Source organism: Ursus arctos, unplaced genomic scaffold, assembly GCF_023065955.2.
Source record: "Ursus arctos isolate Adak ecotype North America unplaced genomic scaffold, UrsArc2.0 scaffold_23, whole genome shotgun sequence".
NCBI lineage: Eukaryota > Metazoa > Chordata > Mammalia > Carnivora > Ursidae > Ursus > Ursus arctos.
In genome coordinates, this window is record NW_026622908.1 from 36,541,383 (window position 1) to 36,563,527 (window position 22,145).

A 22,145-nucleotide genomic window follows, 5' to 3' on the forward strand; every position below is an offset into this window, starting at 1 on the left:
TTTTGACAGATTGTTAAAATAAATTTTCATAGTGATAATTTATTTTTTACATGTTTTCGGTTTACTGCATGCCCTGGAAATCAAAAGAGTTCTAAAGCATTTCAGCTAGGTAAATTATGATTGAGCAGTAACTGGGCCTGGTACTGTGGTTGATGGGCTTTATAAAGGTAAATGAGACATTGCCCTTATCTTCAAGGACCTTGTAGTATGAAGGGAAGATGCATTAGATTAGTGGAGGTTTGTCAAACGTGTACGCATGGTTTACAGATTTTCAAAGTGATAAAGTAAACTTTAAAACTAAAAGACATTTAGTTTAATCCTTTAAGACATTACATGAGATTTTGAGTATCAGTTTACTGAATCCTGGTCAAGTACCTTCTGACCTTCTCTATTTTCCTAACAACATGTGACCCTTTTTAAAAAGGAAGTAAGAGATTTAGCTCTATCTTAATTACTTGTTCTGTTAAGGTTCTTTTACCATATCCCACCATTTCCTCCTATAAATTCTCAGTAATAGCTGTTTCAGCTACATTTGTTTCTCTCGATTGAAGAGACAGCAAAATGTACAGTAGTTTAAAAGGTCAGTAAATACAGAGGTTTGGTTGGATTGATTGAAACTTCTTTTTCTGCTAGAAGGCAAAGTAGTGCAGTGGAAAAAGCATTGGACTATATAGTCAGAAAGTTTCTGGTCTCAGCCTTCTAGTCAGTAAGTGACCTCGGGCAAGTCACTTCAGCTATTTATTTATTTATTTATTTACATTTATTAATTAATTATGTTAGTCACCATACAGTACATCATTAGTTTTTGATGTAGTGTTCCGTGATCCATTGTTTGTGTGTAACACCCAGTGCTCCATGCAATACGGACTTCAGCTCTTTAAATCTGTGGCTTCATCTATAACTGGTAATTTGATTTGTTACAAACATAAATGTGTGTAAATGATAATAAAGTTTGTATACACACTTATGTTTATAACAATATTTTCATTTGCATTGAAACATTCAAAAGTTAATGAAAAGAGCAGGAAATCCTTGTGAAAGGAAATAATTTTTTAGTGCATTTGCTCAAGAGAAAGGCATAAAGTTAAATGCTAAAATCATTTTTAAATTAAACTTAAAGCCAATTATGAGGAAATACAAACCAAATTTGAAGAAAGGTTATGTATGTCAGTACTGCTAAAGAATTAGGCTCATCATTTGCTGTATTTTGATAAACTCCAGAGTTCAGATTCTTATATTTTAAATGCAGATGTTTATATACATGTCTAATTTTAAATGTGTATGGTACCAATTTTTTCTGATTCATGAAGTTAAAATACCCATGCTTTCTACTAATATGGAAACTAATTGTTAAACTAAGACTAGGTTAAATTGCAAAAAGGCTTCTTTTCATTCTACCATGATAATCCTCTGCATTTCATATCCAATGCATTTCATATAAAACTTCAATAAATACTTTTTTAAACTTCTAATTTAGCTATTGAGTAACCTTATTGGCTAAAACTGTATTCTTAGAGGTACTCCTACAGGTTCAGGTGGGTTCCAAATGAAGGAAACAAATATTGCTCTATTTTCTGGGATATGGAATTCCGTTTTTGCTTATTTTCTTGCTTAAGGTAAAATGGAAGTAAACCTTCGGGTGACAATTCCTTGCTATATCCTTTTGTAAGGAAAAGGTGAATGTCATGGATAGTGAGAATGAAAAGGAAGTAATACTCTGAATTGAAACAGCCTTTGTGGCTCTTTGGAGAAAATTCCAGTTGTATAAGTTTAAAATTCTGAGTTTTCCTCCCAGGGCAGTCAGTGTGGTAATAGAAACATCTTCCCATTCCAAAAGGTTTTTGGAGGGAAGTTTATTGTGTAATGTTTCAAAATTTAGATATTATATATGTACTTTTCTTTAGAGTTAAGATGATTGGTTGTTTTGTGTTAATTATTAATTGGGACATTAATGATATAATTTAAAATAAAGTAATACCCAGCTTTTAAAAAAGTGGGATGAGAAAATGACAGCTGTTCTTTCTAAAGAGAACAGAATTTGTATTGGCGTTGGTTCTCTATTTGTTTGGGTATTCTTCTGTAACATAACAGTCCTCGTTTACATCAGGTTTACTTTCAAAAAAACAAAATAACAACAACAACCCAAAACTTTGTACCAGCTCAGAGGTAGCATGTGACATCTTTATAATAAAGATCCAAGACCTGTGGACTTCTGAATTTGGGTAATGGCTCTAGGGTAGAGGTTCATTATGCTGTGCTCAACAGTTATGAATGAAGTGTTACCAAATTAAAAACATGAGAAGAACATTTTTTAACACTTTATAACACGTTAGACTCTTTACTGTTGCTTATTTGTGAAGTACAAGTTACATTAAATTCTGAGGTCCAGTCTATTGCCTTTGTAGAAATAGATTTTGACTTGGGTATAACAATGAATAATTTGGGGTTTTCTGTTAGGTTCATTAAATTTTTATTCTGAAAATTGTCAAGTATACACAAAGTAGAAAAAATAGTACAATGAAATGCCCAGTATTTACCCTAGATTTAGCAGTTATCAAGATTTTGCCATGCTTATTACCTTTATCTCCCTGTTCCCCCCCCCTTTTTTTTTGCTGAAGTATTTTAGAGGAAATCTCAAACTTTATTTCACCCCTAGCTACTGCGTTTGGTAAACCAAGGACATTTTCTTATATAACCACTTAATATAACAAAATCAGCAATGTTTTCTTTCTATTTTTTTACACTTAGAAACTTTTTGAATGATACTGTAGCTGTATGCTGTCAGATATGATAACTATTTAAATTTACATTAATTAAAATGAAAAATTCACTTCCTCAGTTACAAACAGGCTGTTTCAAGCACTAGTAGCCACATGTGACTGTCATATTGGACAGTGCAGACATAGAATATTTTCATCACTGCAGAAAGTTCTGTTGACCACACCACTCTAGATGCTTTCTGCATCACTCTGAAGACAAACCTGAAAGAGATAAATACCTGTGTTTTAGGAAAGTATGCAAGATTGTTCATTTAATATTTGGTTCTCATTTCTTTCAGATGTGTAGACAAAGTTACAACTGACAAAGGTAAGACTTGGTCATTCTTAATCTATCATGTATATTAACACTGATTATTTTATGATCTGATAGGAAATAGAGTGAGCTTCAGCCTGATAATTCAGATCATTTCCATTTAAAAGTGACCTTCGTTTAGTTAAAAAAAATAATAATTGGAGTAGTTAGAACCTGTTTAGCTAATAGGTTTGGGCTGGTGAAACATTTTGGCATTATTTGGAAACCTAATAATGGGAAATCAGATTATTTAATGTCAGTTTATTACAATTTGTTTTTAGCTATTTGCGTTTTTAGTTAAGTAATGAGAGGAATGATACACAACACAGAGAGTAGAGCGTAGACAGAATCTTGGTACTGGTAGACACTCCAATTATAAATGCAGTTTGAAGAATGCAGAAAAAAGTGTTCTAAGATTGCAGCCTGGTGAACAATTAAATGGGATCATTTGTATGTATTAAATATAGTCTTCTGTTTATCTGGATTACAAAGGAAAGCTAATGTCTACCTTTTTCTTTGTAAACACTTCTTTAAAAAGATTACATTCTGGCTTTGCAGATTGGGTTATTAAAATTGCCCCTAATATGCTGGGCCGGTTGCTCATTCATTATTCATATAAAATATATTTGTATTTAAAAATGCTATATTTTTTCTAGTTATTGGCTGCATTTCTTGATGCTAAATTCAGATATGCAGCATCCTTCTTAAAACTTGAACAGATATACTCCTAAGCATATTTCATTTATTATGTGTAACAGAAATCTACTTAATAACTGGGGGTTGGCCAATTTATTATACATGTGAATGTGTTTATATATAAAAAATTAAGATTTTTTTTCCCTTCACAAAGAATGCTTTGAGAATATGTAACATATATAACATGCATAAGGCAAGTTTAAAACCTGGATTTTAGGGGCGCCTGGGTGGCTCAAGTCATTAAGCGTCTGCCTTCAGTTCAGGGCGTGATCCCGGAGTTCTGGGATTGAGCCCCACGTCAGGCTCTTGCGCTGGGAGCCTGCTTCTTCCTCTCCCACTCCCCCTGCTTGTGTTCCCTCTCTCGCTGGCTGTCTCTCTCTCTCACTCTCTCTGTCAAATAAATAAAATCTTTAAAAAAAAAAAAAAAACCGTGGATTTTATGCTACTTAGAAAAATGGTACTGTGGTTGGGAACCAGTAACTTGAATTGGTGGCTGCTTTGTAAATAATTAGCTATCGGTGATCAGGTTTTTTCTTTTTCTCTGAATTTTAGAATCTGAGGCTAGTATTTCATAGTTTACTAGGCAGAAGTATTCTAGGCAAATTTTTTGTGTAGAAAACTTTGCATGACTAATTTGTCTAACAAATTTTCAGTTTTGTTGCTGCTGTTACTTGAAAAATAGGGTATGTCTGCCAAGAATGGAAGGTCTTGTGCTCCTTATTCAGAGATCATTTTGAAATGTTATGATGTGATGAAAATGTAGAGACAGGTGGCAATCAAGTACCAGAGCTTTATTAAAACAAGACAAAACCCCCAACCTGCCTTTATCAAGCTAATATTACTTCATGTGTCTAAAGAGTATGTATAAAGAAATTATTTGGGTTGCCTTGAGGAGAACTGGGAGGATGTGTTGGAAATTTTGAATCCCCGTTGGAGGTAAATTAATTGCTCTTTGTGTAGATGCCTTAAACCAGAAAAGTTGGCTTGTTACGTAGTTGTGCAGCTGTGGCGAGATTAAAACTGCATTCTGGGTAACTTCAATCTCAAAATCAGTCCTGCTCTGATTCAGTCGTTAAATGCTCTGGATCTAGGGTTAGAGCTCAGGGTTTGAATTCAAGTTCTGCCTTTTATTGCAAATAATTCAATACCTGGAATCCAATGAACACGCAGTAAAAGGTAGCTGTAAACTGTTGAAAAAATACTCTCCAACTCTCATCTTCATCTCTTTTGGTTTATCTATTATGGTAGCTGTTCAACTTTGACTAGTATATAGGTACATAAGAACTGATTGATTCTTAGATACATTTAAACAACTAGATCAGGGAATAAAGAAATGGAAGCTGTGGTGGTCACTTTTTCTTGTGCTGTCTTAGAATTCACCTCAATTCTTTCCCTTTTTCTTGTCACTTCTCAGAAAGTTGTTCTGTTACTCAGGAAGAGTTTTCATGTTCAGTCTACTGAATTTTAAATGAAGTAACTTGTACTTTTTTCAGAGGTTGGTTTTTTCAAAACTTTGAACAGATTTTGATATTTTCTAGAGATAGTGACTAGCTCTCTGTTTCATGAATATGGACAAGATGTTTTCAGGTTTGTTTTTTTTTCTTACTTAATCCAAACGACTTGAAATCATATACTTTCCTTCAGTCAAAAATAAGAACCTTTGACATGTTTGAACAAATAATTTTGCTCACACACAAAAAACAACTTGGTGTTGTTTTAAAATTATTAAGTTGCCAAGTGCCATGTTCGTTCTTCACACTGAAGTAATAGTGGTCCCTGTCCTTGCTATATTTAATCCTGATGGGTATATACAAAAACAAATGGAAATTTGCAAAAATAGTGTTTATTAATTCATTGAACAAGTAATTGTTGAGCATCCCATTATGTGTCCAGCACCATTCTAGATAATAGATTGTGCTGATAATCAAATCAGTGCCATTAAACACTTACTTGATTAAAATAATGTGATATAGTGTTTGATGAAGTTACAAGTCAAGGGAAGATGTCTTTTGAGAAGGTGACCTTTGAGCTGAGACCTGAATATGCAAATAGATAGCCAGATGAAGAGCATCCCACACAGAAAAAGCAAAAAGGGGAAAACTTGAAACATGAAAGCTTAGTTTACCACTGCCAGAGGACTATCATCATCACAGTAGAGCTTCCAAAAGTGTTAGCAGAAATTTTGAGGGATGGAGCCTCGCACGGTCCTTTTTAACTTGGCTTTATCTTTTCATTCTGTTTTCTGTTTTCAGCCAGTATTAGTCTTATGGTAATGAAGTATAGTGATAGTTTGCCTCAGTGTATTTTATTAGTAATTCTAGTGTTACTTTATCCACTAATTTTCTTTCACTTTCAAATCTCCAACTAAAACTGCAAGATAAAGCCTTATTAAAAAAAGGAGACTATAATATCTTAATGTTTACTAAAGTGAGTTTCATGTGTTTCATGGAATAATGAGTATTAGAGTCAAATGTGGTAGGTGCTTGAGTCATCAGTGTGCTAGTTTATTTATTGCAGGACCTCTCAAGAGGTTTCAATTGTGAGAAATAAGCACTATAAATACCAGGACGCCTGGGTGGCTCAGTTGGTTAAACGTCTACCTTCAGCTCAGGTCATGATCCCAGGGTCCTGGGATCAAGTCCCACATTGGGCTCCTTGCTCAGTGGGAAGCCTGCTTCTCCCTCTGCCTCTGCCTGCCACTCCCCCTGCTTGTGCACACTTGCTCTGTCTCTGACAAATAAATAAAATCTTAAAAAAAAAAAACCAATATAAGTACCAAAATATGCAGTAACTACCTAACTTAATTGACTGTAAGATAGCCTCCCCACTTTTTTTTAAGATTTTATTTATTAATTTGACAGAGACAGACAGCCAGCGAGAGAGGGAACACAAGCAGGGAGAGTGAGAGAGGAAGAAGCAGGCTCCTAGCAGAGGAGCCTGATGTGGGGCTCTTACTGGGATCACGCCCTGAGCCGAAGGCAGACGCTTAAGGCAGACGCTTAACGCAGACGCTTAACGACTGCGCCACCCAGGCGCGCCCCCCCCCCCCCACTTTTTAACGGATAGTTCATAAAATTAGAATTTGTGGAAAACATTTTGAATCACGGGGTGCTTGAAAATTTGTATTTTACTCGGAGTCTCACCTTTTATTCAAAATAATTTTACTGTTTTTAGTTATTCTTGTTATGGATGGGATAGTAATATTTAGAAAAGTTTGCCTAGACAGAGTCATCAAATAAGCCTAGACAGAGTCATCAAATAAGTTCATAACAGATCTGGGAATTTACTTACATTGTTCAGAGCTTTGACTATTTGACTGACTTAGTTTGTAATCAACATAATTCCTGAAATATTAGCTTGTTTTGATATTTCTTTCCTGGATCAAATCCTCAGTTTTTGTTTTCATTGATCTAATTTATAGATAATAGCTCTGTGTTCCTTTTTTTTTTTTTTTTAAGATTTTATTTATTTATTAATTTGAAAGAGAGAGACAGCATGAGTGGGGGAGGGGCAGAAGGAGAGGGAGAAGCATACCGTTTGCTGAGCAGGGAGCCTGCCATGGGGCTCAATCCCAAGACCCGGAGATCATGACCTCAGCCGAAGGCGGACACCCAACTGACCGAGCCACCCAGGCGCCCCTCTTTCTTAAAAAAAATAGCATTTATTTACTTTTAACAGTTTTTATAGTTTTGATTTCATCAGAATATTTCATTTTTCCTTTGTTGGAATACCTTGGATTATTTCTTATTCTGTCATTTCCAGTACCCTTAAACAATATTTGTGTTATTCTTAAATATATAGAACAGTCATTTCCACCTGTTTTTCCCACTCCATTGAGAAAAATCTAACTTTAATTTTTACCATTTAGTTTTTGTATAAAAGGATGATGGGAGAAGTTACTCAGGGCTTCATCTTCACAACTCTTTCTTGAAAGATTTTGAGTCTCCTTGCCGATAACCTGGTTTCCCTAGTTAAAATAAAATCCTACTGGTTTTGAATAGAAGTGTTCTGGAAGGAGATTCACTAGGTTAAAAAAGGCATATACTTAGTTTCAGTCTTAACTCTCAATTCACTTTTAACTGAAGCATTCTTCACAAATTAAATGAGACGCTTCTGAAGTTGGCTTAAATAGAAGTTAAAAAAGAGGGCCTCGCTTTCCTTGACTTAATACTGCTAATGTTGGAATATTTCGAAATGGACTTTACTAATTATTTATGGGAAACAAAGCAGAGCTAATTATAGAAATACACCTGATCAGGTTTCAGAAACTGGAGTTTCTGACTGTTAGGATAATGTTTGTATCCAAATGGCTGACAGTACATAGCATTTTATCTATCCTCCTTTCTTTCTAGGCCTTTATCTTAAGGTAGCCCGAACTATATTATTTCTCTCAGTATGAGAAGGATCTACTCAGACATCTGGTTCCTTGTTGGGAATGTCCCATGTCCTTTAAACCGTTCTTAGTTCAAGTATGTAGACCTCCTGTCATTCTTCCTCTCTGTTCTAGTTTTCTAAGAAGCAGAGACATGCCTCACATATATGTGGATTGTGACATGGGCTTAGAGAGCGCGTGGGTTTATCAGCTCACTTTAGTTATGGGATGTTTTGTCATTCAGATAAACGAGTCTTTCCCTTACATAGAAAGAAATAACTTTGTAAAATTTGCCTATTTTGATTCAACTTATATAGAAACCATCTCAGACAACAGTTGTAAGTTTATTTTGTACTTTATAGTAATTATTTTATATTGAGATCCAATTCCTGCCATAACCACTTGAGAGGTGCAGCAGAATGCCCTGGGGGAAGAAGACTGAAGCAGGAGTGGACAAGAAGCTCAGACGAAAAGGAATTAGCTCTGGTATCATGCCCCTTGACCCTTTAAATCCAAGAAGGATCAAGCTCCTCTGAATTAAAACTAGCCAGATTGATCTAACTACATCAAGGCAAAGGCAAAGACCCCTTTAACTTCAGTGCAAGTAATTGTCTTAGAGGTAACTGTGGTTGTGTCTTCTGCCTATACACCTCATTCTGCTTTGGTCCTAGTTAAGCTCCCAGCTTGTCTCTTAGCTTCCTATTGGCTGATTTCTGTTTGTGACTTTGCCTGTTTGAGAATTTCTAAATCCTATTTTCTTTACTGTGACTCTTCCTAAACTCTTCTGTCAGGTATCTGTTGCTTTATAACAAACCATCCAAAAACTCAGTGGTTTAATGTACAAAAATTTGTTATTTCTCCGTTGAGCTGTTCCCTCTCTCGTTGGTCTTTCATTCTAGACATTTTCGTGTCATGGTGGTTTCAAAGCAGTTTTCCAAAAAGGTTGAAGGCAAAAGCCACAAGGTGTCTTAATGCCACCTCACATGATGCAAGATCAACATACAAAAATCAATTGTATTTCTGTATATTAGCAACAAAAACACTGAAATTAAAAATGAAAAAATTACACCATTTACAGTAGCATCAAAAAATATGAACTACTTAAGGATAAATCTTACAAGACCTGAAGTACAAAACACTGTTGAATGAAATTAAAGACTTAAGTAAATGGAACAAATCATGTCCCACGTTCGTGGGTTTGAAGGCTTGATATTGTTAAGATGTCATTTCTCCCCATTTTGATGTACTGATGAAATCTAATCCAAATCAGAATTCCAGTACAGGTTTGGTTGGTTGGTTGGTTAGTTGGTTTTTGGAGAATTTTGCCCTGGCAAACTTCTCAAAGGGTCTTGGTAACCTTTGGGAGTTCACAAACTCTACTTTGAAAGCCTTAAGCTCGCACTGATCAGGAACCCCACCATGTTTCTAAGAGTGAAATTGATTTTTTAAGGAAAGAGGAAGGTGGATATCCAACCCTGCTTACTACACATGTATATTCTATAATTTAACCTGAGTAAAAGACACTTGATAATTCTCAGGTTTTTTTCTAGCATTACAGGTCATCTTTTTGAAAGTCTGTTTAGATATATGGTATCTATGCAGAAGTGCACTTATCATAAACGTACAGCTTTGTGAATTTTCACAAGGCAAGCTCAGTCATGTAGTCATCACCCAGCTCAAGAAATAGAACCTGATCGACCACCCCCAAGTATTACCACCATTCTGACTTTGAGCAGCACAAATCTGTTTTCCCATTTTTTGGATTCTATATAAATGGAATAAGAATGTATACTCTTGGGTAGGACTTCCTTGCTCACCATTATGTGAGGTTTCTCTAGGCTGTGTTTGTTAGAGATTGTTTATTTTCATTGTTGTATAGTATTCCATTGTGGAAGTATGATGTACTCATTTTACTGCTGGTATTTGGGTAGCTTTTAGTTATTGGCTTTTGTGACCAGTGCTGTGATGCATATATTATTAATATGATTTTATTGGGACATAATTTACATGTTATAAAATACACTCATTTCAAGTGTATAATTCTATCCATATAGGTTTTCCTTCTCTGGGCATTTTATCAATGAATTTGTACATAGAATATGTGTTTTTTGTTTTTATGTTTGGCTTCTTTCACTTTGCATAATTTTGAGGTTAATTCATGTTGTGGCACGTATCAATATTTTCATTCCTTTGTGTGGTATTTCTTTGTATGGAAATATCCATTTGATTTTTCCATTTATCAGTTAATCTGCTTTTTAGCTGTCATGAATAATGATAGTGTGAATATTCATGGGCAAGCTTTTGTGTGGATGGATGTTTTTATTTCTTTTGGGTAGGTGTCTATGAGTGAAATTTCTAGACTGTATATGGTAAATATATGTTAAAGAGTCTGGCAAAGAGTTTTCCACGGTGGCTGTGACATTTATGTTCCCTAGTGATAGGTGAGGATTTCTGTTTCTCCACAACCTCACCAATGTTTGTTATTGTCATTCCACTATTCTGTCAAGCCAGCTACTTCAGGATCATGGGGCACCTGGTAAGACCAGTGAATTCCATGAGCATGGATCCATTGCTGCATTTCATTTGCTGAGAAGTGAGTTCCTTGTTCAGAAGAAATTACTGTGTGGAAAACTATAACTGGGATAAGGCATTCTATATGTCCATAAGCGGTATTTTTTTTAACAGAAGCACTGTATGCAGGGAAGGCAAATCCATATTCAGAGTGTTGATTCAACTAAGACCAAAACATTGCCACTTCCATAATGGAAGTGGTCCATTTTAATGAACCTGTCATTAGGTAGCTGGCTGATGATCCTGGGGAATGGTACTGTATCAGGGACTTACTGCTGGTCTCTGCTGCTTGCAGATGGCACTTAGCAGTGCCTATACCCAGGTTGGCCTTGGTGAGACTCTGGTTTGGTTTCTAGCAGTCCCAGCTCTGCAGCTGTAGGAAGTGGGGATTTCTTTCAGGGCAGTCATAGAAACTTTCAGGTCATTTATGTGATGCTTGAGCTAGGAATTTGAATCCCTAAGCACATCCCTATGTTTCTTAACTTCATCCAGTGCAGCTAGAAGCATCTAGCCAATTTCATGTTCATTAGCTTGAAATATTCGAAGGTGTCGAATACAGGATAACCAGAACCTTGTCTCTTATTTAATAAGTATTTGATCAGAAGTATGCATTGGTGATTTTTTTTACCTATTTCTGTTGTCGTGTCATGCCATAGACTTTCAGTGTTCTCCTTACTACTGAAAATAGTCATTAGTGCCTTTAAATCTAATCACAGAAACAATTCCAGAGATCCCAGAACCAATTCAGAAAACTCATTCTTAAGATTCTCTTCTAGGAAGTTTATAGCAATACAGGCCTGCTTCAAGAAGCAAGAAAAATTTCAAATCAACAACCTAACCTTACACCTAAAGGAGTTAGAAAAAGAACAAGCAAAACCCAAACCCAGCAGTAGGAAGGAGATAATAAAGAGTAGAGTAGAAATAGACAAAACAGAAACTGAAAAAAAATACAACATATCAATGAAACCAGAAGCTGGTTCTTTGAAAAATCAACAGAATTAGGGGCGTCTGTGTGGCTCATTTGGCTAAGTGTATGACTCATGATTTCGGCTCAGGTCATGATCTTAGGGTCATGAGATCGAGCCCCGCATTGCGCTTCAGGCTCTGCACTCAGTGGGGTGTCTGCTTGAGATTCTCTCTTTCTCCTTCTACCCTTCCCCTGCTCACGCATGTGTACATGCACGTTGTCTCTAAATAAATAAATAAAAACAAATCAACAAAATTGGTAAACCTTTAGCCGAACTCATTTAAAAAAAGAGAGAGAGAGGACTCAAAATCAGAATGAAAGAGGAGAAATAAAAGCTGACACAACAGAAATAACAAAAAACCACCTGGGTGGCTCAGTCAGTTAAGCATCTGACTCAGTCTTAGCTCAGGTCTTGATTTCAGGGTTGTGGGTTCAGGCCCCACGTTGGGCTCCACGCTGGGCATAGAGCCTGCTTAAAAAGATTAATAAGAGAATATTATGAAAAATGTGAAAAAAATTGGACAACGTATAAGAAATGGATAAATTCACAGAAACATATAACCTCCCAAAAGTGAATCAAGAAGAAATAGAACATTTGAACAGACTGATTACTAGCAATGAAATTGAATCCATAATCAAACTCCCAACAAGCTGAAGTCCAGGACCAGAAGGCCTCCAGGTGAATTCTACCAAACATTTAAAAGAAGAGTTAATACCTACTCCTCTCAAACCATTCCAAAAACTAGGAGAGAGGAGGGAAAGCTTCCAAATTCATTCTATGAGGCCAGCATTACCTTGATACCAATACCAGATAAAGACAGTACAAAAAAAGAACTACAGGCCAGTATGTCTGGTGAACATAGATACAGGATTCCTCAACAAAATATCAACACACTGAATCCATCGATATATTTAAAAAATCATTGACCACAATCAAGTGGGATTTTTTTTCCTGGACATAAGGGTGGCTCAGTATTTGCAAAGCAATCAGCATGATACATCACATTAGTAAGATAAAGGATAAAAACAGGACTATTTCAATAGATGCAGGAAAAGCATGTGACAAAGTACAATATCTATTCATGAGAAAAATCCTCAACAAAGAAAGTTTAGAGGGAACAAACCTCAACAGAATAAAGACCATATATGAAAAACCCACAGCTAACATCATACTCATTTATGATAAACTGAGCACTTTTCTGCTAAGATCAGGAACAAGACAAGCATGTCTACCCTTAGCACTTTTATTCAACGTAGTACTGGAAATCTTAACCACAGCAGAGCACTCAGACAAGAAAAAGAAAAGGCATCCAAATCAGTAAGGAAGAAGTAAAACTTTTACTATTTGCAGTTACAGAAAGCCTAAAGACTCTACCAAAAAGCTGCTAGAACTGATAAATGAATTCAGTAAGGTCCCATGATATAAAATCAATATAGAGAAATCCATTGCATTTCTATACACTAATAATAAAGTAGTAGAAAGAAATTAAGAAAACAGTCCCGTTTACAGTTGCACCAAAAATAATAAAATACCAGGAGTAAACTTAACCAAGGAAGTGAAGGACCTGTACTCTGAAAACTGTAACACATTGATGAAATAAATTGAAATGACACAGATGGAAAGATATTTCATGCTCATGGTTTGGGAGAGAAAATATTGTTAAAATGTTTCCTACGACCCAAAGCAATCTTCAAATTTAATGCAGTTCCTATCAGAATACCGACAGCATTTTTTACGAAACTAGAAAAAATAATCCTAAAATTTATAGGGAACCACAAAAGACCCTGAGTAGCCAAAACAATCTTGAAGAAGAGCAAAACTGGAGGTATATAAAATCCCTGATTTCAAGCTATTACAAAGCTGTAATAAAACAGTATGGTACTGGCACAAAAATAAACACATATATCAATGGAACAGAATCGAGAGCTCAGAAATAAACCCACAATTTTCTGGCCAATTTGTCTTTGATAAAGGAGGCAAGAATATACAATGGGAAAAAGACAGTCTCTTTAATAAATGATGTTGGGAAAACTGGATAGCTAAACACAAAAGAATGAAACTGGACCACTTTATTGTACCATATACAAAAATAAACTTGAAATGAATTAAAGACCTAAATGTGAGACCTGAAACCATAAAGATCCTAAAAGAGAGCATAGGCAGTAATTTTTCTGATATTGGCCATAGCAGCTTTTTTCTGTCTCCTGAGGCAGGGGAAACAAAAGCAAAAATAAACTTTTGGAACTATATCAAAATAAATGCTTCTGTGAAGCAAAGAAACAATCAACAAAACAATCTGAATGGGAAAAGATATTTGCAAATGACATTCCCAGTAAAGTTTTAGTATCCAAAATATATAAAAAACTCAACACCAAAAAAACATCCAATTTAAAAAAAACAGGCAGAAGACATGAATAGACCTTTCTCCAGAGAAGACTTCCACATGGCTAACAGACTCATGAAAAGATGCTCAGCATCACTCATCATCGGGAAAATGCAAGTCAAACCACAATGGGGAAAAAAAAAAGCAAGAGATACCACCTCACACCTGTCGGAGTGGCTAAAATCAAAAACATAAGAAAAAAGTGTTGGTGAGGATGTGGAGGAAAAAACCTCTTGCACTGTAGGCAGGAATGCAAACTGGTGCAGCACTGTGGAAGACAGTATGGAGGTTCCTTGAAAAATTGAAAACAGAACTACTGTATGATACAGTAATTCCACTAGTGGGTATTTACCCAAAGAATATGAAAACACTAATTTGAAAAGATGCATGCATCCCTGTCTTTATTGCAGCAATATTTATAATAGCCGAATTATGGAAGCAACTCAGGTGTCTATCGACAGATGAATGGGTAAAGAAGAAGTGGCTGTATATACACATGTATAATGGGATATTACTCAGCCATAAAAAAAGAGTGAAATTTTGCCATTTTTAACAACATGGATCTAGAGGGTGTAATGCTAAGTGAAATAAATGAGAGAAAGACAGCTATCCTATGATTTCACTCACGTGGAATTTAAGAAATAAACGAACGAAGAAAAAAGAAAAAAACCCAGATTCTTAAATAGAAAAAAACTGATGGTTACCAGAAGTGAGGTGGGTCTGGGGGGATGGGTAAACTAGGTGAAGGGGGGATTAAGATATACTTACTATGAGTGAGCACTGAGTAATGTATAGAATTGCTATATTGCATACCTGAGACTAATATCACACTGTATGTTAATTATACTGGATTCAAAAATTTAAAAATGTTTATGAAATTTAAAAAAAGAATTCTCTTCCTCTAGAACCACTTTCAGTACCAGAGTCTGTGTTAGTTGGGGGGTCCTTGAGTGAAGCAGAACCAGTAGGATATATACAGAGAGAGGTTTATTTTAAGGAATTAGCTTATGTCATTGTGGCAGCTATCCAAATCCACCAGGGCAATTCAGCCAACTGGAAATTCAGATAAGAGGTGGTCTTGCCGTCTTGAAGCTAAACTCCATGAAATCTGTCTTTGCTCTTAGGCCTTCAACTGATTGGATAAGGCCCACCCACTTTATAGAGGGTAGTTCTCTCAAAGTCTGCTGATTTAAATGTTAATTATCACATCAATTTTTAGGCTGGTGTTTGACCAAACAGCTAGGCACCCTAGTGGGGTTGGAGAGGAGAGGGTTTCTCACACAGCAGCCAAGCAATTCTCAGACACCAGCAGGATGTCCAAGAATGCAACTCAGTGTCACTGTTAAAAGGAAATAGCATCAGATTCCATAGGTTAAGTGCTCAGTCCTACAAGACTGCTCCCCCAACCCTCATTCAGATGCCAGTAGCAGGTCCAGGTTGTTACCTGTTCTGAACAACTGGCTGTAAATCACAAGTTCCCATGACCCCTCTTGTGTTCAGTTAATTTGCTAGAGCTGCTTACAGAACTCAGAAACATTTAACTTACCAGATACTGGTTTATTATAAAAGGATATAACTAACTCAGGAACAGCCAAGTGAAAGAGATGTATAGGGCAAGGTAAAGGGCGAGAAGCTTCTTCACGGAACCAACATGAGTTCGCTGCTTGGTGAGTCACAGATAGAAACTATACCAGGTTAAGTTGTCGCACAAAGGAAACTTATATTTGCAGCAAATAAGGTGATCTCGGAGAATAACTTCCAGAGCTGTGACTCTCCTAGTAAGGGTGAATGGGTTCTTTTTATTTAGGATTAGTATGAATATTTAGATAGAAAAACCTTGTATGTAGAGGCTGGTATAAGGCTCTGTGTGTGCCTTAAGGAAACACATCTGTACATACATTATATGTTATGTAAATGAGGCTTGTGCTCCTGCTTGGGCAGAGATTTTAGTATTATAATGAGGTAACAGTAGTTGGTCATGCTAGGGGTTACTCCATGGTTCATCTGGGCAGGCGCAAATCAGGGGTTACACTCAAACTGATTTGGGTGGCCTGGGCTGGCTAGAGGTCTTGTCTGGACAGTCACTATTGCCTAAGGGGTGGTTACGGTTTCGATTTGCCTGCGTTAAGAGATAAACTAGAAAGAAGAGCTTAAGGAAAAAATGTGAGACAAAGGTCCGTGAGTACAAGCAGGTCTAGCTGGTATCCTTTCCCTTCCCTTCCCCATCAGCGCGTGCCATTCGCCCCAAACCTCCATGTGTTTACCAACCTGGAAGCTCTTTGAACCCTGTCTTGGGTTTTTATAGAGGCTTCATCGTGGCCATGATTGATTAAGTCATTGGCTGTTGGTGTTCCATTCATTCTCCAGGCCCTTGTCTTGTCTCTCTGGAAGTGGGGGGTGGGGGAGATAAAAGTTTAACCTTTTGGCAACCAACTCCCTTCTTTAGGTGGAGTCCAAAAGTCGTGTTATTAACATGACAGGAAACACCTTTGTCACTCTTAACAGGAAATTCCAAGGGTTTGGGAAGCTCCAAGTTAGAACTTGTGGATGAAGACCTAATATATATATATATATTTTTATAGATTACAGCATCACACTAGCCAAGTTGACACATAAAATTAACACATAAATGACATTAAATTAAAATTCATGTCTTCAATTTATAGCAGATTTTATGTTCTTATTTATTAACTGTCACTTTTGCTTTCTCTGCTTAATTTGATCTTTTATCCCATTGCCTAACCTTTTTCTACTTTTGTTCTATTTGCTCAGCTTAACACCTTTTCTTCAAGGTTTTAATTCTTGCTATCATATTTTTAATTTCCAAGAGGTTTTTTTGAGTGAATTACTATTTTTTTTTAAGATGTATTTATTTTAGAGAGCAAGTGTGAGTTGGGGGAGAGGTAGAGGGAGGTGGGGAGAGAGACAGAATCTTAAGACTCCCTGCCGAGCACAGAGCCCAGTGCAGGGCTTGATCTCATGATCCTAAGGTCACCACCCAATCCACCATAATCAAGAGTCAGATCTTTGAGCCACCCTGGTGCCTATATTCTTAAACAATATAGTTGCCTCCCATCCTAGGATATATTTATATGTATATATGTTTTTTAATGTTCCTGTATTGCCCATTTCTTTTGAGTTGTTTTTCCCATTTGTTTCTTTAGCCTCTCAGAAATTTTCATCGAGTTTTGGGTGTTCCCTAACTTTCTTCTGATTTGTAGAGTAAAGTACTAAAACGCTGATTGGGAGATCTGTGTGCACAGATTAGACTTCTGTCCGCTGTAAAGGGATGATGTGGGCCTAGTCTTTCTATAGGCCATGTCTGTTTCTTCAGAGAGAAATTCTGGTATCTCTGGTTACATGAAGTGGGTGGGAAATCAGTGAGGAGGGTCCTCAGCATTTATTATTTTTGCTTCCATTTAATTACCCCTATTCTCTGGTAATACTTCACCTCTGCCCTTACCTAAAACTGTTGATGCCAGAGCCTGTCCAGTTCAGCCTTTCCTAAATAGTAAACCTTTGCTCAGAAGGAGGGATAGTTGCTGGCAGCATGGGATGAATGGGTCTGGGTGTTCAAACTACTTTTGAAACCTTCCACCTGCTCTTTTCTCTTTTCAGAAGAGGCACCTTATGACTCTCATTCCTCTTCCTTTCTGAAGTGGCTAAAAGTGTGTGTGTGCTTGCTTGCTACTTGTTTATTTCCCCACCTTCTAGTGTAAGTTTAAACTCTCTTTGATGTATAAAGTCTTTATTACTATCCTGTTTTTGGTCCTCTAAAATTTCATTGAAATGAAATCATAGGACTGTTGTCTCCTTTTGAGTTCCTTTGACTTTCTGTTTCTTAGTCATTTTTAGTTCTTTTCTGTCATTTTGGTGACCTTTTAGAAGGAAACAGACAAAAAAGGTATATTTCAGTCTGCTCCTGTTTAATAGAAGTCCCCCTGCACACTATTTAAAACTTAAAACCTTAATTAATTCTAATATTCCTTTTATTCCATCTTATCTATGTAACATCCTACCAAATCTATTTTTGTTGTTTTGTTTCTTACATCTGAGAATGTGAAGAGTGAAAGAGTGAATCATAATGTTTACACTGGAGATGATCTCAGAGATCATCTCTAATTCTTCATTTTATAGATGAGAAAATTGAGACTATCAGTTATATCTTTTGCTTTAGAACACATCATCCTAAATTAACGTCTTAATACAGTTTATTATTTCTCATTGTTCTTTGGTTGGCTGGATGGTTCTCCTGTTCTCCTGAGCTTATTGGGCAGCTGCAGTCACATAACAGCTGAAAGGGCTTGATGGGGCAAGATGGCTGTGCTGGCATGTGTGGCAGTTGGTGCTGGCTGTGGGCCAGCACATGGTTTTCCTCCTCATGGTCTCTCATCGTCCACTAGGCTAGTCCAGCTTCTTAATAACATGGCAGTCTCTGGGCAGCTTTCCAAAAGGGCAATCCTCAATTGCAAAAGTGCCTCTCAAACCTCTGCTTATGTCATGTTTGCATCTTATATTCCATCACTGGAACTGTTTATATTCCGTTGTTTTGGACCTTTCTGTATAACTAAAAATCTTGGGCTTTGCCGTAAAACCAAAGGATTAGAAGGTTGCTTGGTGGACATGATGTTAGAAAAAAAGATGCAGGAGAAGGAGAATTATGTGATTCCAGCATATCCTAGCATCAAGTTACTTGGTAACTCATACAGCCTTTTTTTCAAGGTGTTGCCAGAACCACGATGTTTGACCACTGGATTAGTTTTCTTTTGCTGTGTAACAAATTACCACAAATTGAAAACAACACCCGTTTATCATCTCTTAGTTCCTCTGGGTCGGGAATCTGGACCCAGCTTAGTTAGCTATGTCCTCCACTTCGGGTCTTACAAGTCTTGAAATTAAAGAGGAGATGACAAGTAGATAGTTGGTTATAAAAGTTTGGGCTTTTACATAATACTTGAGCTTGGAGTTATTGAGATCGTGCAGGTGTTTTTGGTAAGAAGAGAAGCAGGCCTGTAAACACCAACATTTCAAGTAGGGGTGGAGAGCCCAAATGAGACCGAGAAGGATAAAAGGTCCAAGAAGAACAAATGGTAGATTGAAGGAAAGGCAAAGCATTTTAATTTTTCGGAGGGGGTAGCTGGGACAGTAGTGGCAAATGCTACCAAAAGATTATGCATGATTAAGAACAAAAAAGTATCTGTTAGCTTTTAGTCGAGGGATCTGTGGATTAACCATATTCCATTATAGTTTTCTTTGTAAGTCTTCTTTTCAAATCCTATTTTATTTTGTACACTTAAAAGTAATAATCCTGAGAAGGAGTATATAAGCTTTACAGCATCCCCCAGAGGAGTCCATGACACACAAAGGTAAGAGCTCCTGCTCAACACTGGTTGACCTTGACAAAAGCAGTTTTAAAGGAACTGTAGTATCAACCAAAGTGCAAGATCTAGAGATGATGATGCATAATCCTGAGATAGAGAAAGTACCTGCAGAGGACAGAAGTGAGTTCAGGGTTTCTTTACTGGAGAGTATACCTGTTAAAGAGTCTTCAAAATCAGACAACCTGGATTTGAATCTGCTTTGCCCTAAATTTACCACGTGACCTTGGGATGTTTCCTTAACTTTCCATGTCTCAGTTTGCCTGTCTGTAAAATTAGGAAAGTATGTAATAAGTGCTTATTGGGAGTATTTTGAGAATTCAATGTAAGATGATTCACATGAACTACTTAGAACAGTGACAGTCACATGATAATATTCCTTATTATTGGTCATTAACTAATTAGCTCACGTGCTAGATCCGTTTTTAGGTGATTTTGCATATGTGCTATATTTTCATAATATATTGATTTGTACTTGAATTATTAAAAGGCAATTCTTTATAGTGTGTGGCACGTGCCTTCCTATTAAAGCACCGCCATTGTCTCTCACCCACTATACTGAGTACATATTGAAACCCCTAGGAGGGTGGCTTTTGTGATGGATACTATTTGACAGGCAAAAGTAGATTACAGAGAGAATGATACAGAAAAGAGGAGACTCTAGGACTGAGCTGTGGCATTTAAATCTAAAGGACAGAGGAGGAGGAGAAGCTACCAAGGAAGACTGAAAAGGGGAAACCAGGGAAGTAGGAAAAAGACCAAGAAAGTGTGATACCGTGAACGCCAGCTGTCAACAGATAAGTAAGATGGGAGCTGAAAAATGTCAATTAGATTTAACTGCGTGGAGGACATTGGGAACCTGACAGCAGCTGTTCTGGTGGAGTAGCAGGGGCAGAGGCCACATAGCCATGACGCCTCTTTCTTCCTTACCTCTATGTCTCACTATGGTCAGGATCTTCTCGTTTTGTGTACGCCCCTCCCCCCAAACCTGACCTCAAGTCTGTCAGCCTTTTATCCATTAGAATTTTTAAGTAAGGTCCTTAGTAAGATTAGATATACTATATTTGCATCCCAATTGATTTTCTTAATTGCAGCTCTCAAACTACAGCTCCTTTGTTATGAATTCACCGTGTGCCAGATTGATCTCCATTCAAGTCCTATAACTCTTACCCTATAACCTTCAGAGATTCTCTAGTACCTATCTAACTTCAGATTTCTTAGGCTTGGATCCAGAGCCTCTACAGTGTAGATGAATTATATTTCCTCAGCCTTATTGCTCACAATTCTCCTTAGATGGACTCCCAAATTTCTCCCTATAGTATTTCGTAGACCCCGTTATCTCTGAGCTTTTCTGTTTTTGCAGCACTGTTGTGCTCTTTCCTTTTCCTAAATTTATCCTCCTTGTCAGTGTCACACCCATACTTCAGTACAACTATCTTTACATGCCCAGGTACTCTGCTAACCTACATTTTACCATCAAAATAGAATAGAGTACTTAGGAGATAATGGATTGAAAGACCTGAACAAAGCAAAACTGTACTATGGTTAATTTTTTAAAGTAGATTTTATAATACAAAACTACTTCTGGAACGGAGGAACCAGTGAATAAGCAAATGTTGGGAATAGCTAAAAACATATTTCATGAAAGTTGAAAGTGATCATTTTATGTATATGATGCTGAATCTAGATGATAGCACTATAATCGAACATGGTAATGCCAATTCCCAGTTGTAGGTAGGTAACCCAGACCCCTTCCTCTGAACTTCAGATCCACTGATGTTTTACTCAGCAGACCTCTCAAATTGAACTTGTCCACAGTGGAATACATATTTTCCCTAATGTTTCTTCAAAACAACAAAAGACACCTAATATTTTTCTGTGACTACTTCACCATCTATCCAGTTATCCAGGTCATAAATCTAAACACTAAATCCATGATCTCTTTCTCTCCCCCTCTATCCTTTTATGAAGTCATTTAGTCCTCTCTGGTCTGCCTCCTAAGTATTTTGCAAATCTCCAGTTCTTTTCACCTCTTAATGCTATTACTCTTTTTCGAACAATTATTTTTGCCTGGTCTTTTGCAGTAGACTTTTAGCTAGGTCTCTTTGAATCCATTCTTGCCCCACATAGGTCATTCTCTAGCCTGCAACCAGAGTGAACATTAAAACTGCAAATGTCACCATGCCACATTCCGACTTAAATTCTTCCTCTGCCTTTCTGTGGCTATTAGGATAAAATCTAAAATCCTTCAAGGATCTTTGATCTTTTTTTTATTTTTATTTTTTTTAAGATTTATTTTAGAGCACTTGAGCGGGGCGGGGGGGGGGGGGAGGTGGGAGAGCAGAGGGAGAGAGAATTGAGCCCAGAGCCCCATGCACGGTTCGATGTGGGGCTCCATCTCACGACCCTGAGATCACGACTTGAGCCATAATCAAGAGTTGGGCGCTTAACCGACTGTGAGTCACCCAGGCTCCCCAAGGACCTTCTTTATTAGACATTTTCCTGCCTTTTCAGTAATAGTATAAATGATGGCAGTTTCTGTCCTGTTTTCTCTGCTCCAGTCATATTAGTCTTTTTACTTTCCACATCTCATGACATTTGCATGCGCTCTTCTTTCCTACTTCCCGTCTATCACCTCGCTAGCACTTAGTCATCCTTAAGAGTCCAACCATATCTATTCAAATTTAAATGTTAAGTTTTGAGCT

At 37.0% G+C, this 22,145-nt stretch overlaps 1 protein-coding gene across 3 annotated transcripts in view; it reads left to right on the forward strand.

Moving 5' to 3' along the window:
* ZFP91 (ZFP91 zinc finger protein, atypical E3 ubiquitin ligase) overlaps positions 1 to 22,145 on the forward strand; it is a 46,268-nt gene that overhangs the window by 2,446 nt on the left and 21,677 nt on the right. For all 3 annotated transcript variants that reach the window (XM_057317071.1, XM_026487008.4, XM_026487007.4), the window contains exon 2: positions 3,059 to 3,087. In XM_057317071.1, the coding sequence (XP_057173054.1) occupies positions 3,059 to 3,087 (29 nt within the window). The remainder of the gene's footprint in view (positions 1 to 3,058; positions 3,088 to 22,145) is intronic.